The sequence below is a fragment of the Chlorocebus sabaeus genome, chromosome 4 (genome assembly GCF_047675955.1).
Source record: "Chlorocebus sabaeus isolate Y175 chromosome 4, mChlSab1.0.hap1, whole genome shotgun sequence".
NCBI classification, from domain to species: domain Eukaryota; kingdom Metazoa; phylum Chordata; class Mammalia; order Primates; family Cercopithecidae; genus Chlorocebus; species Chlorocebus sabaeus.
Window position 1 is genome coordinate 3,464,371 of NC_132907.1, and position 13,130 is coordinate 3,477,500.

At 37.0% G+C, this 13,130-nt stretch overlaps 1 protein-coding gene across 19 annotated transcripts in view; it reads left to right on the forward strand.

Annotated features, from left to right (window-relative positions):
* The window catches only part of ARB2A (ARB2 cotranscriptional regulator A), a 481,527-nt gene that overhangs the window by 301,852 nt on the left and 166,545 nt on the right, over positions 1 to 13,130 (forward strand). For all 19 annotated transcript variants that reach the window (XM_073014612.1, XM_073014598.1, XM_073014605.1 and 16 more), the window contains one exon: positions 10,586 to 10,702. In XM_073014612.1, coding sequence (XP_072870713.1) covers positions 10,586 to 10,702 — 117 coding nt within the window. The remainder of the gene's footprint in view (positions 1 to 10,585; positions 10,703 to 13,130) is intronic.

Sequence of the window (13,130 nt, forward strand, 5' to 3'; positions counted from 1 at the left end):
CAAGAGAATCTGCAGACCCTCTGAAGGAACTGAATCACTGCTGTAGGCTCCCTGAGATGCTGAAAAACTGTGAGTCTGCCTGTCTTCTCAACAGAGAGGCTCATGGTCTGGGTCAAGTTCTCAGCCCTGGTCACCGGCTGCCTAAAAATAGACTTAGTGCTGTTGTGGGGCATGGTGGGAGTGAGACTGACTTTTAGGTCTGTGGGCCGCATGGGAGCAGGGTGAGGCCTGTGACTGCCAGCTTTCCCCCACTTTCCTGGCAACCTATATGACTCAGCAGAGGCGAATATTCCTTCACTGGACTGGGAACCACAGCCCCACCCCCCACAGCAGCCACAGCAAGCTTGCCAGAGGAGCGACTGAGCACAGATACACATATCCCTACCCCCACCTGGTGGTCTTTCTCTACCCGCCCTGGTAGCCAAAGACAAAGGTCATAATCTCTTGGGAGCTCTGTGGCCCTGCCCACCACCTGAGAAACCTGAATACTTAACCAGGTGTCCCTAGGGCAAGTTTGGTTCCTGCCTGTAGAACCACAGCTGATGCCCTCTTGAAAGTGCCACCTCCTGTCTAGAGGCCAACCAACACAAAAGCAGCACACTAAACAAAAACACAACCAAGAACCCTCACAGAGTCCACTTCACTCACTTGCTACCTCCACCGGACTAGGTGCTGGTATCCATAACTGCAAGACCTGAAGATGGATCATGTCACAGGACTCTTTGGAGACACTGCCCAGTACCAACCAGAGCCCAGTAGCTCTGCTGGGTGTCTAGACCCAGAAGAGCAAAAGCAACTACAGCCCGGCTCTCAGGAAGCCCCATTCTTAGGGAAAACAGGAGAACACCACATCAAGGGAGCACCCTGTGGGACAAAAGAATCTGAATGGTGGCAGCCCTTGAATCCCAGATTTGGACATAGTCTATCCAAATGAGAAGGAACTGGAAAAACATCTCTGGTAATATGACAAAACACAGTTCTTTAACACCCCCAAGAGATTATACCAGCTCACCAGCAATGGATCCAAACCAAGATGAAATCTCTGAATTACCAGAAAAAGAATTCAGAAAGTCAATTATTAAGCTAATCAAGAAGGCACCAGAGAAAGGTGAAGTTCAATTTTTAAAAATCAAACACATGATACAGGATATGAAAGGAAAGTTCTTCCGTGAAATATATAATATAAATTAAAAACAATTACAACTTCTGGAAATCAAGGACACACTTAGAGAAATGCAAAATGCACTGGAAAATCTCAGCAATAGAATCAAATAAGCAGAAGAAAGAACTTCAGAGCTTGAAGACAAGGTTTTCGAATTAACCCAATGCGTCAAAGACACAGATTTGAAAGTAGGGTAAACAAATGCTATAATTTCTATTATGGCCTGTGGTAGACACTGTGATGCACTACTCAGTTGCACCTTCAATAAAGGACTTACTGCCTCAGCCCTTGGGAGTGCTCTCAGCAGACATCTTTCAGCTGTCAATCCCTATCAGAGATTGCCTCAGCCACTTTGGTGCTCATACTCAAAGAACAGTGTGGTAGATTAAAGGCCATGCCATCTAGACCCAACTTGGAATAACTCTGAAGGGCCATTTTGAGTTCTGAGCTCCCCAGGAGTTATGCAAGTCTGTAATGGGACCTGCATGTCACCTTGATTTCTCTCTGTTCATTCTTGCCTCATTCGCCTCCCTTCCTCAGATGTTGATTGTAAGGACACACGTTGATATTCTGCAGGCTAAACACTGTCTTAGAGTCTTTCCTGGGAACCCAACCTGTGATGTAAGTCGTTTCTAAATAACATGAAACCAGACATTACTCTAGCTTCCTAACCATCACCTTCCCTTATCTATTCCATTTCTGTAAACTTTCATCAGTCCACAAATAATTTTGAGCACCTGTTATGTGCCAGTCATTGTGCAGGGAATGAGAATGTGGTGTTAACAAATATGGTTTTGTCCTCATGGAGCCTACATGAGGGCAAACAAATCCTTACTGGTTTTATAAATATTTCAGAAGAAAAAAATACAGGATATTATATACAAATAGCCATGGTACAAAGACGGGATCTGGAGTTAAAAGGTACGCTGCATGCAGTGACTCACACTTGTAATCGCAGGGCTTTAGGAGGCCAAGATGGGAGGATTGCCTGAGGCCAGGAGTTCAAGACAAGCCTGGGCAACATAGGGAGCCCTTGTTTCTACAAAAAAAAAAAAAAAAAATTTAGCCAGAAGTGGTGGTGTACACCTGTAGTTCTAACCACTCAGTAGGTCGAGGCAGGAGGATCACTTGAGCCCAGGAGTTTAAAGTTACAGTAAGCTATGATCCTACCACTGCACTTCAGCTTGGGTGACAGAGCAAGACCCTGTCTCTTAAAAATAAAAATAAAAACTCTGCCTATGCCACCATTCACATTATGTGAATGTGGTATGCGTGGGTCACTTACTCTCTCTAGGCATCAGTTTCCTCATCCATAAAACAGGTGCATAATCCTTCAGCTACCAACCTGTGTACTTAAAAAGGAATTGTTCTATCTAATGAGATAATCTGTATATAAATACTCAGAATATGAAGGGTCTCTATGGAATGTATCTAACCTGCCTTCTTTCCTAAAATGTGAGTTCTACCCAGAGGTCAGAAATCATGCCTTCCTCTGCTTTATAGTTATAATCTATTACCTAAATTTTTTTTCATAAAGTTTTGATAAATTTTCTCACTTTTCCATATAAGACAATGTCACCATTTAAATTCTCCTTCACTGAGCCTGCCTTAGGTTTTTGGTTTGACAATGTTTAGTCCTAACTTACACTTTTATACTGTATCTACTTCACATATATTCATTGTAATTTTTAAATCTGTATTTTATAACATCTTGCCTACTCTGGTCAGTCATATTACATAATAAAATGTTTTAATCATACAAGTCAACATGATGATCACTTATCCTATTTTCCTATTATGCAAGTGACCCCTTTTACTTTTTCCTTGCAATTAACTTGTCTCTTACATAATAGATACTAGCTGTTTTCTTGATTGGTAGAGCAAGTTTTTCAAACAGTCGCCTTCCCCTCCCCATCCCCAACCACACCACATCATGTATTTTGTAGAGCATATATCTTCTTTCTCAACTCCCAGATTGTCAATCACTTAATATTTGCTTTTTTTTTTTTTCCTTTTCTTTTTATTTTAAACCTATCTTACACATGCTTTTTTTTGTTGTTGAGGGAGCTTGCACGTGGCAGCATGGTCTAGGCAGGAAAGGAAAAGGAAGTTATTACTGCTCTCTTCTGGCCGCCTGCAATAATAAATCATAACTTGCCTTTCCCTAACTGGTGGCTGGAGACTTATCTTCATAAATGCATGTGACCCAAGAAGTTTCAGTTTACATACCCTATCCCTTGGTGTTCTTGCCTATGGAGAGCCTTTTCCTTCCTGAAATTAAACAAAGGTTGCAAGAATTGAAGCTAGGGCTTCAAAGCACAGGAAAAGAGAATGTTGTCTTATCCTGTTGCTACAGTGGAGATCCAGCTGGCCATGTTTACCTAACCAGGGTGTGAGACTGCTTGTCCATCTGTGAAGGGCTCAGCACAGTGCTAAGGCTTGCTCTTAAATTTTGGACTTAGAAACCTTTTGAAATCCCTCTTGTGTGTTTTCCTACATCGTTATTTTTAGACAGTTGTATAGGTTTGGGGTATATGCTTAAATTGCTAAGCATTGAACAGAAGGAGACTTTATAAGCCTTACCTGTTTACCAGGATAGCATTCAACATCGTGTTATATATACGATGACCAAATTATTTCCCATTCAAACCAGAGCACTGTAACAGGGAAAGGAGACACTATTATTAATTATGCCAGTTTAATAGTCATAAGCCAAGACTGTTCTGAGCAAACTGGAATCTATAGTCATCTTATTTATACTTAATTATTTCCTTTAAAATATTTAAGCAAGCCCAAATCACTTTACAAAATCGGGGAAGTAGGGGTGGAGATGGGAGTAGAAGCTGTATGATACTTCAAAACTGCTATCTATCAGTATGAATTTTGATGTCACTGAAGAGTACATAGATACCACATCTAAAAGGTAGGTTACATTTTAGAAATTAGAGATGAATGTCAAGGTAATAATAATAACTGACATTATTGATTTCTTACATGCCTTATCTCCTTTATGCTTCAGCAGCCCTATGAAGAGACTATTAACCAAAAATAAAAATCTAAGCACGTCTAATTCTAAAGCCTATGCGTGCTTTTAACTATAACACTATACTGCCTTCCTCTGGACATACTCTATATCTCTGTGATTATCTTTTTTTAAAAAAATAGAGTTATTTGCACCACCTCTATGTAGAAAACAAGGTGGTAAAGGGACTCTCCCCCGGCGTGGCACTACTGAGCCGTGGCTTCGTGCTTCGTTGCCAGCTCAAGCTATTCTGAAAGTGTTCACTGGTCGAGGAAAGTAGAACTACCACAGTATTGCTTCACCAATTCCGTTTTCATTGTCAAGTGCATGGTGATATGACTGGTCTAGTATGCTGATGACAGGATTTTAAATACACACAATCATCAGGTCTTAGTGCTTCTTAGCCATGCAGTTATAGAAGTCTTACACCGCATAATCAAAGGAAAAAGTAGCCCTTTGTACATATTTTCTTTGTGGGCCTGTGCCTTTTTTAAAGTAATATTTGTCATTAAGTGCATTTATAAACTATACTTCTGTTAGCTTCCTCTATATGAGTGAGGATAATGCACTTTTTAAAGATTTGGAATAGTTTACATTGCATATTTTTGTGGGATGACCTGTTATAATTGTGTACTGTGTGCCATTTCCTCTGCTAATTGCTTTACAGTTTGTTCATTTAATACTCAAAATAATCCTATGACTTACATGGATTTATCATCTCCCATGACATTCACCTGATAAAACTGAAGTACAGAAAAATAATTTACTCAAAGTATCATTACTAGAAGTGGCAGAGCATGAACTTGAACCCAGAGAATCGGACTCCACTATCCTTGAATTTAACTATCACACTTTATTTCCTAAGCTTCTACTTTCAAAATAGAAATTGTGAATGCAGATTAGAGGTGTGAACTGCAAGTAACAGGAGAGTTGAATGTCATACTCATCTGAATTTCCTGCTGGGCAGTTTGGTCTTCACATTATATCTACCGAAGTGTGTGTATTTCATTATAATCACTAGAAGTACTAGTGCCTTAGGTCATAGAATCAAAGTTTTACTGTTACACCAAAGATGGTGTTAGTAGCATTCTGTTGGGATAGACTTGTCCAAAAGAATCTTCAGGAAGAAGAATACAAAGTAGTCTCTGACCCTAAGAGAAAAGACTGCCAAACCCAGAGTTAGCTGATAAGTCGTCGTGGTACGGGGCACACTCGTCACCAGGTGGGCTTGGATCGCACAGGGCAGAGTGCCATGAAATGGGGAATCTGCAGGCAGAAATGTAAAGTGATAGGAGAGGTCTGTGATAAAATATTATAGTCTGTTAAACCACATGAAAACTGCACTCAAGTAAAGCACTGGATGCAATTATGATCTGCATAATGAAAATGTGAAAAGGTACCAGCGTTTTATACTTTTCAAGCCTTTGAAACAACTTCATCTGAAATTTTAACTCGAGGAGCTCTAGAGGGAGCTAATCTATTTATATACATGTATTTTTTTTAAAGGCATCTCAAACCTCAACTGTGCTATTAACCAGAGTGATGATTCATTCATGCTCATACGGTAGTAATGATCCTTGGATTTATAAACGTACAGTAGTGTCAGATCCTAATCTGATGCAAATATGTGTTATCTGATTTTCTTCTCAGAATATTATTTCCTGTACAAGTAATTCACATGCCGTAACCCTCACAGTACATATGTGTCACACGTGTCATAATTTAAAAAGAAAGTAATAGCTTTTGCTGATGGAAGACTAAAAAACACGTTTAAAACATATGATATATCCAAACATAGCTATGGGTCTGCATGCACATATACACATCCCTACCCCAACCCACACTGGCTCTTTTAGGAATTTCCTTGGACTTTAAAATATAAGGAGAAGTAATTATTCTGAATGTCATGGCTGCTAGGCTACAAACACAGGAAAACGAAATTATGCATCAACTTCTTTTAGGTTAGGATAAAGCCAACCTAATTTAGAGTTTCTTTCTCCTTTAGGTTGGGAAATTGAATTGGGTTGGATTTACAATTCCCATAACCCAAGGCCTTGGATTAGAGATATGCCAAAGACTTCATGGCAGAGCATCCCCATAACATCAACATCTCCATGCCTTCAAAGTAAATTAAGGCATCTCTCTACCTCAATTCAGTTTAAATTAAATTAAATCATAATTCAGTTTGGCAGAAATAAAGGCATCTTTGTGTTTTCCTTTGCAGAAAGTCATTTATGGTAGAGTTCTGGAAGAAATGAAATCCAAAGAAATGCTAAAATAGTTTTTAAGCACAAAAAGGAAATTGAGGAATGCTTAGGATGACATGAAGCATTTGGATTTGGCCAGGTATCTGTGAAGACAGTAGGCAGGTACATCATTTGAGGACCTTAGAGAAAGCATGGTGAGTTAAATTAGGTGGACAGAAAAGGTCTGCAGGATTTCTGGAGAGAAATGGTAGCAGCCCTGTGGAAGGCCCGCACTTTACGTGGAAGGGAGCAGAGGTACCCCTGCTGCCTCTGGCCCTCCCACACCTCCCTTTGGTCCTCTGGTCTTCATCTCACCAAATACTCCTGTTATACTCAGATGAACTCACCCGTCTTGTCACTGTTGGTTAATTTTTTAACTCTCACTCTGGAAGAAAATATAATGATAAACAAGATTTCCCCCCCTCAATTTCAACCCCATCAACAATGTTAATAATATGAACTTGCATACAGATGGCATATGTTTTTAATCTGTTCAAAGTACTGTACTTGATATTTAGTGGCTTAAACTTTTGTCAGACTAGGAGCATGCCACATAGTGAAGGAAAGAGCAGATTAATTATGTTTAAGCTCAAGTGAAAACACTAAGAGTGGATAAATGGGTTTAAGCAAACAAAACTATCAAGTAACAGGGCCACATTTTTTTATTAATACTGAAATCATCAATATGATTTATAGGAATATCTAATTTTCCCTCTTACCTTAAACATTATTTATTTTAGAACTGTAATAATTTTAAAATGCTATTGTCAGTTTCTCCTCCTGGCTGATTTCTATGTTGGCATGATTTTTAGAATTTCAACATTCCTTACTGATCTGGATCTTTTTACCATTTTAAAAAATGTCCAAGTGAATGAAATGCTGTATATATGAAAAGGGAATTAATCAAATGAGTTTATTTATGTAAGAGTGTTATGTATTACTAAGAAGTAGACCTCGTGTAATACAGATGAAAGAACATGACATATATCCACGGTCAAGTCACGGGTTTGGCACTTTGTGTCTGGGTGGCCTTTAACTAATTTCTTAAACTGTCTCAATTTACTTATCCACAAATAGGGAAAATAATACAAGTTTTGCATACATTTTCATATTATTTGAGAGTAAAATGAGAATTAATTTGTATTTTATTTTGAAATTTGGAAACTGCTATTCAGATTAAAATAAATATTATACACAGACAAATAAAAGCAAATTTTCATTGTAACTTTACAGTGTATATCCTATTAAGCCATGGACCTTTAGGATGTTGATGTCTGAGGTATCAAAATTTGTCATCACTTCTATCCAACTCTTGATACCATACTGAAGATATTATAACAAAAATGGAATGGATGTTGACCTTAAGTGTAATTATTCAAAGGGATCTCTTACTGGATATTTCATAATTTATTCAAGAATATCTGGAGACATTTAGATCACATGGGCTTATCTTTTTTACAGACTAAGATTCCTTTGAGAATCTCATGAAAATTAAAGATCTTCTCCTCAGAAAAATATTCATATGCCCATATAGAAAACATTTTACAAAGAATTTCAAGTTGTTCATATCAATGGATCCTAATTAAATACTGCCATGTCCACCTTAGATTGTTATAGAGAATCTAAGGTGATATGATGATATGGCTTTCTCCCTTTTAGAGAGCGTTTTCCAGACTATTGGTCTTCTGTTACAGACCATATTGTAGAAGGATTTTTCCTGCCCAGCTGTGCTTCCACTCATTCCTTGCTTTGGCTGTATTTCATCTAAGGTCTGTCTCTTAAGCAAACTCAATTCCATCTCCCTGCACCATTGCCTCTCTCTGGTATTTTTCATCAGTGCTCATTCACAGTGGAAGAAGTAAGTAAGTCACTGTGACCCTGACTAACAAATGCAAGAAGCAGAGGGTCTGGACAGAAATGGCAGTTGCAAGTAGTTCCAGGACTACTAAATTAGGCTGCAGCAAGGCTGGAACAGAGGTAAATAGTCCAGAAAGTTAAGACTGTTAACATATTCACTTATTCACAATTCTACTAATCCTAAACAGTCAAATGTTGGAAATTCTTTGCTACTGGGTTAATTTGTAAACAGCTCTTCATTAAGATCTTCTGGAATTTGGCCATTCCCCACCTGTGATAATAAAATATGAAAGTGATTTTTAAAGTGTAAAATGCTATAACAGTGTAAGAGAGTATCATATTGGATTATAATGTGACGGTGTGATGTGATGATAAATTGTGTGTTATCACTTCCACTGTATGAAACGTCAGCCAGAAAGACAAACAGACTACAGATATTTTCCTCTGGTAGTCCCTCTAACAACTCTGTATTTTTCCAGCTTGTAGAATTTTAATCCCCAGGTTTTCTATTTTAACACTAACTCCTCACCAATTCATTACTTCATTGTATCTCATTTCACAAATGGCTCTCAAGATTTAGTGTCTTCAGATGCTGTCTTAAGTAAATCTGCATATGTTAACAACAGCCACAACAAAATCCAGGTCAAATATTTTAAAACGCAAGCATATCCTTAGAATACCAGAAAGCATGTTCTTATTTTGTACTTCAGCAACAATTGGTCTAGATCTCTAAAAGTGTTACTATTTAGAAAATGAGAATAAGGACTATAATTTCTTCATAAGCCAGATGGATTCACTATTGTGGAATTTGGGGTTTTATCATCTAATGTTGGTTTAAACTTTTATATGCTAGTGCCAGTGTGATCCAATGAGAATGTATTTGTAAAATAAAATCCAGAAGAAGGTAGCATACTACTTAATAATTCATATGAAGTATTAATTTAGAGTATTATTTTATGCTTTGAAAAGTATTATTGGTATTGCAAGATAAATTTTTGCAGTATTGTTGGTATTGCAAGATAAATTTTTGCAGTAATATGATGTTGGTAACCAATATTGATTTTAAGATTTTTACATTATGTAAGCAGAAAACACAGGGCACAAAGAGTTGAGGTGCAGAAGTGTTGGTGAGGTAGCATGAACAGTGAGTTGGGTTCCCATCAGGTAGTATTCATTGAGATATCATGTGCATATGCTGGGCTTAAAAAAATTTAAGAGAGACAGAGACATTTTAAATTCAGAATGCCAACAGGCATCCTTTGGTATCATTAGCATGGTGTGCAATATTCTTTCTCTGTATGCACTTTCATCGCCATTCAGAATTCTCTTTTTTGAAGTGCACTATTATATTTTTGATAGACAATTCATAGAAATTAACAGCAAATGATAAAGAAATTGTTCTTTTTTTCAATAAAAGAATTTAGAGGGAGAAGAGACACTTGAAGCAAAAAGAGAACATTATTATGAAATGCAAGGTTACTATTTATGATATTTTAACTGTAATTTTCAAAGCTTTCTTACATTTGTTACACCAAATTAGGGCCACTAGTGTAGTAGATTAAAACTTTTTTTCAGTTCTTCTGATGTAGAAATTTTCGCTTTTAATTTCTTTATCTGGCAGACCACTGATGAATCCATCGGTATCTCCAAGCCAAGCAAATCTTTTTTTGTTATTTTTAGAAGCTGTTTTGTTTTGTAGGAATAGCATTCTATAGGAAGAAGTTATTATAAAATGTAATAGTTTGCCAACATAAAGAAATACGTTAGAAAGCAAAATTATATTAATGGGCTTTGAATTAAAAATATCTTTGTGGGCATTTAAAACACCAAGGAATTACTAAATTGGAAAAGTCAAAGCAAGATATCTTTCTTTACTGATGTGCCATCTACTGAAAACTAGTAGAAGTTGGTCCTAAGTAGCTAACAGTGAACCCCGGTTACTAACTTCCCTGAAGCACTGAAACAGGAAGTGGTGGAAGAAACTTGTAAAAGAAACCCTCAGGGATTCCCCTGTGATCCCTTTAATCCTCGAATTGTCAAACCACATGGAAAATAATAGAGCTGCGTAGTTCTAAGACTTAAGTGGTATTATCTTTTTAAAGGAAAATGTTAGGTCTTTTCACATCTCTGGACAAGAATAGAGTATGTGTTCAATGCAAAAAAAGAGTAACTTTGAACCTGAGATACATATTGCTTTTTCATTTTTAATATAATATTGTTGTTATCTCTGACTAAGCAGGCTGCACCCAGTAGGAAAAACAATTATAGCCAATATTTTATTTCCCTTTTTTAAAACAGATGATTCAACGAGAAGCAGATGTAAAAAATAAGGTAACTGCTGTGGCATTGACAGACTCTGTTCACAATGTGTGGCATCAAGAAGCTGGCAAAACGATTCGAGAATGGATGAGAGAGGTGAGACTTGTTTTTTTTTTTTAGTGCTGAGATGAATGGGTGTGAGCCTTTATGTCTTGAGCCCCCACCAACCTGTAACACCTCCCATCCTCAGACTCCCTTTCTAGAGGCAGAACATTGCGAGGAAATAGAAAATGTTAGACATGCTTAAAATAATAATAGGAAACCCGTGTGAAGAACCAATATTTTTGAAACCCCCCTCCCTTCTTTTTGGTTTTCTATAGAACACTGTGTGTATAGTGTTCAGTCTAAGGTGGGAACTTGTGCTGAAAAAGGTCATGGAATTAAGAGATTCTTATTCCCTGATGCTTAATTTTTCCACCAGCTATTTAGCATTGGTGCCGCTTAGTTACAAGAACGACGCATAAGGTACACTTGGTCTCCTTTTCTTCTTGAAAGGCAGTCAGTGTGTGCCACTCTTAAATGGATTGGTTGACTACATCCAGTAGAGGGAAGAGAAGAAAAAAGCTGAAATGCTGTTATGCTAGACCCTTGAGCTAAGAGAAACCCAGGGGCTAGCCATGGTTCAGCCTTAGGCTAAGAAAGCTTCTTTTCATACTTCCTAAGGGCTGGTGAACCTGAAAACTAACAAGGATTCATTGAATACGCTCCCATTATTATTATTTTATAACTTTCAGCCTGTTATATTTTTTATTCCTATGACAAATATCCAGCTGAAATTTTCTTTTATTTTTATTTATCTTTCTGATATTATAAGCAGTTGGCATCAGCCACCCATGCCATAGTAATTGTTTAATCAAATCATTTACTTATATAGTATGAATGAGTTGATTGACCTTCTTGGTTTTCTTCCAGTTTTTCTTGATAGAATACCTGGTGGCCCTTCAGCTGATACCATAGGACTGTGTGGTGGGTAAATTCTGCCAGCCTTCATGGTGCACTGTAAGGACCACAGAGTTAATGTCTGAAGAGATAGAAAAATTAGGCTATATAATTTCATAGTAGCGTTATATTATCACCAGTCTGTTATCACTTGTTTTTCTGCATTAGAAAAAGTACTTTCATCATGCAAAAGTCTAAAATATTTTTATTCCAGTCCTCTTAATACTATAAACATATAAAGATGGGTTTTTTAAATCTTTTCTAACATGTAGGTGTTTGATGATGACACAGAAAGCTCCCAGCATTATATAAATAGTAAGGTTAATAAATGAGCTGTTAGTAACTTTTCCCCACACACATAACTAGTATGGAATTTGATACTTGACTCAAACTAAAAACATCCTTGCTCATGAGTTTTCATTCCTGATGACAAATATAACAAAATTTATTTAGGTTTACTTTTTAAGTATTTCTAACTAAGGCTGGATTAGGTGTTCCTTTCAAAAGTCAGAATATATTAAATCTGTGTAGCTTCCATCTAACTGACTAGACAGTAGTTGAATTCATCATAATTTAATCAAGGCTGCCATTAATTTCTTTGCAAGCATAGCTGTTGTAAAATTTATAAAATTTTATAAATGCCCTAGTTCTTGGATAGTTCTTTCAGTTCCCTCAATTAAGCCTTAGGGAAGCAATTTGAAGAGTTTTGTATTTTGACCTATCAAAATTGATATCCCAGCTCAATCACTTACATAACTTTGTAGTTTGAAGCAAGTTATTTTATCTCTTTGAGATTCGATTTTCTTATCTGTAAACTATAATACCTACCTTGCAAACGTGATGGAAAATAACATATGTAAAGAAATAGCACAGTTCTTGGCACTTTAAAAAAGTTCGGTAAGTTAGAGCTGTCACTGTTGTTACAGTCTCACTCCCAAATAATATAAAACACATAAACTATATTCATCTTTTGTTTTATGAATGGTTTGCCTATTCAAAATAGCTTACAAAAAGGAAACAGGGTGATATACTGGAAGTAATTCAGAACAAGCATATGGAAGAACTAAATTTTGATAATGACTCTGGCTAGGTAAATCAATAATTAAGAATCTAGCATGTACCAGCTAGTTTGCTAAGATTTATAATCTTGGAAAAGCCACTCCATCTTTTTGGGTCTGTTTCATAATTGAATTGGAGACAGTAATTCCTATTCCATCTACTTCATGAAATATTGTGAGAAGCAAAGGTGATAATCAAGGATGAAAGCTCTTTGAAAAGCAAATGGTACTATATAAAGAAATGAGATGTGTTATTATTGAAAACACTGTAATATCTGAGAGATTTAACTTATTAGAGCATTCCTGATGAGGCTTTGAAATTACCCCTGTTCAGTGATCTTCTCCAAAATGAGAACAAAAAGAGAGACTGTAAAAGTGTATGACAGGTATCCTTGTAGGAACCCACCTAAATGTGTGACCTCTTATAGAGAAGATTACAGTGTGGTTTGGCAATATAAGAGTCCAGTGTTTCCGAACTCTCAGGATGAAACTTCCTCCCCTTTTCTTTCTCCTTTCTTATTTCCTAT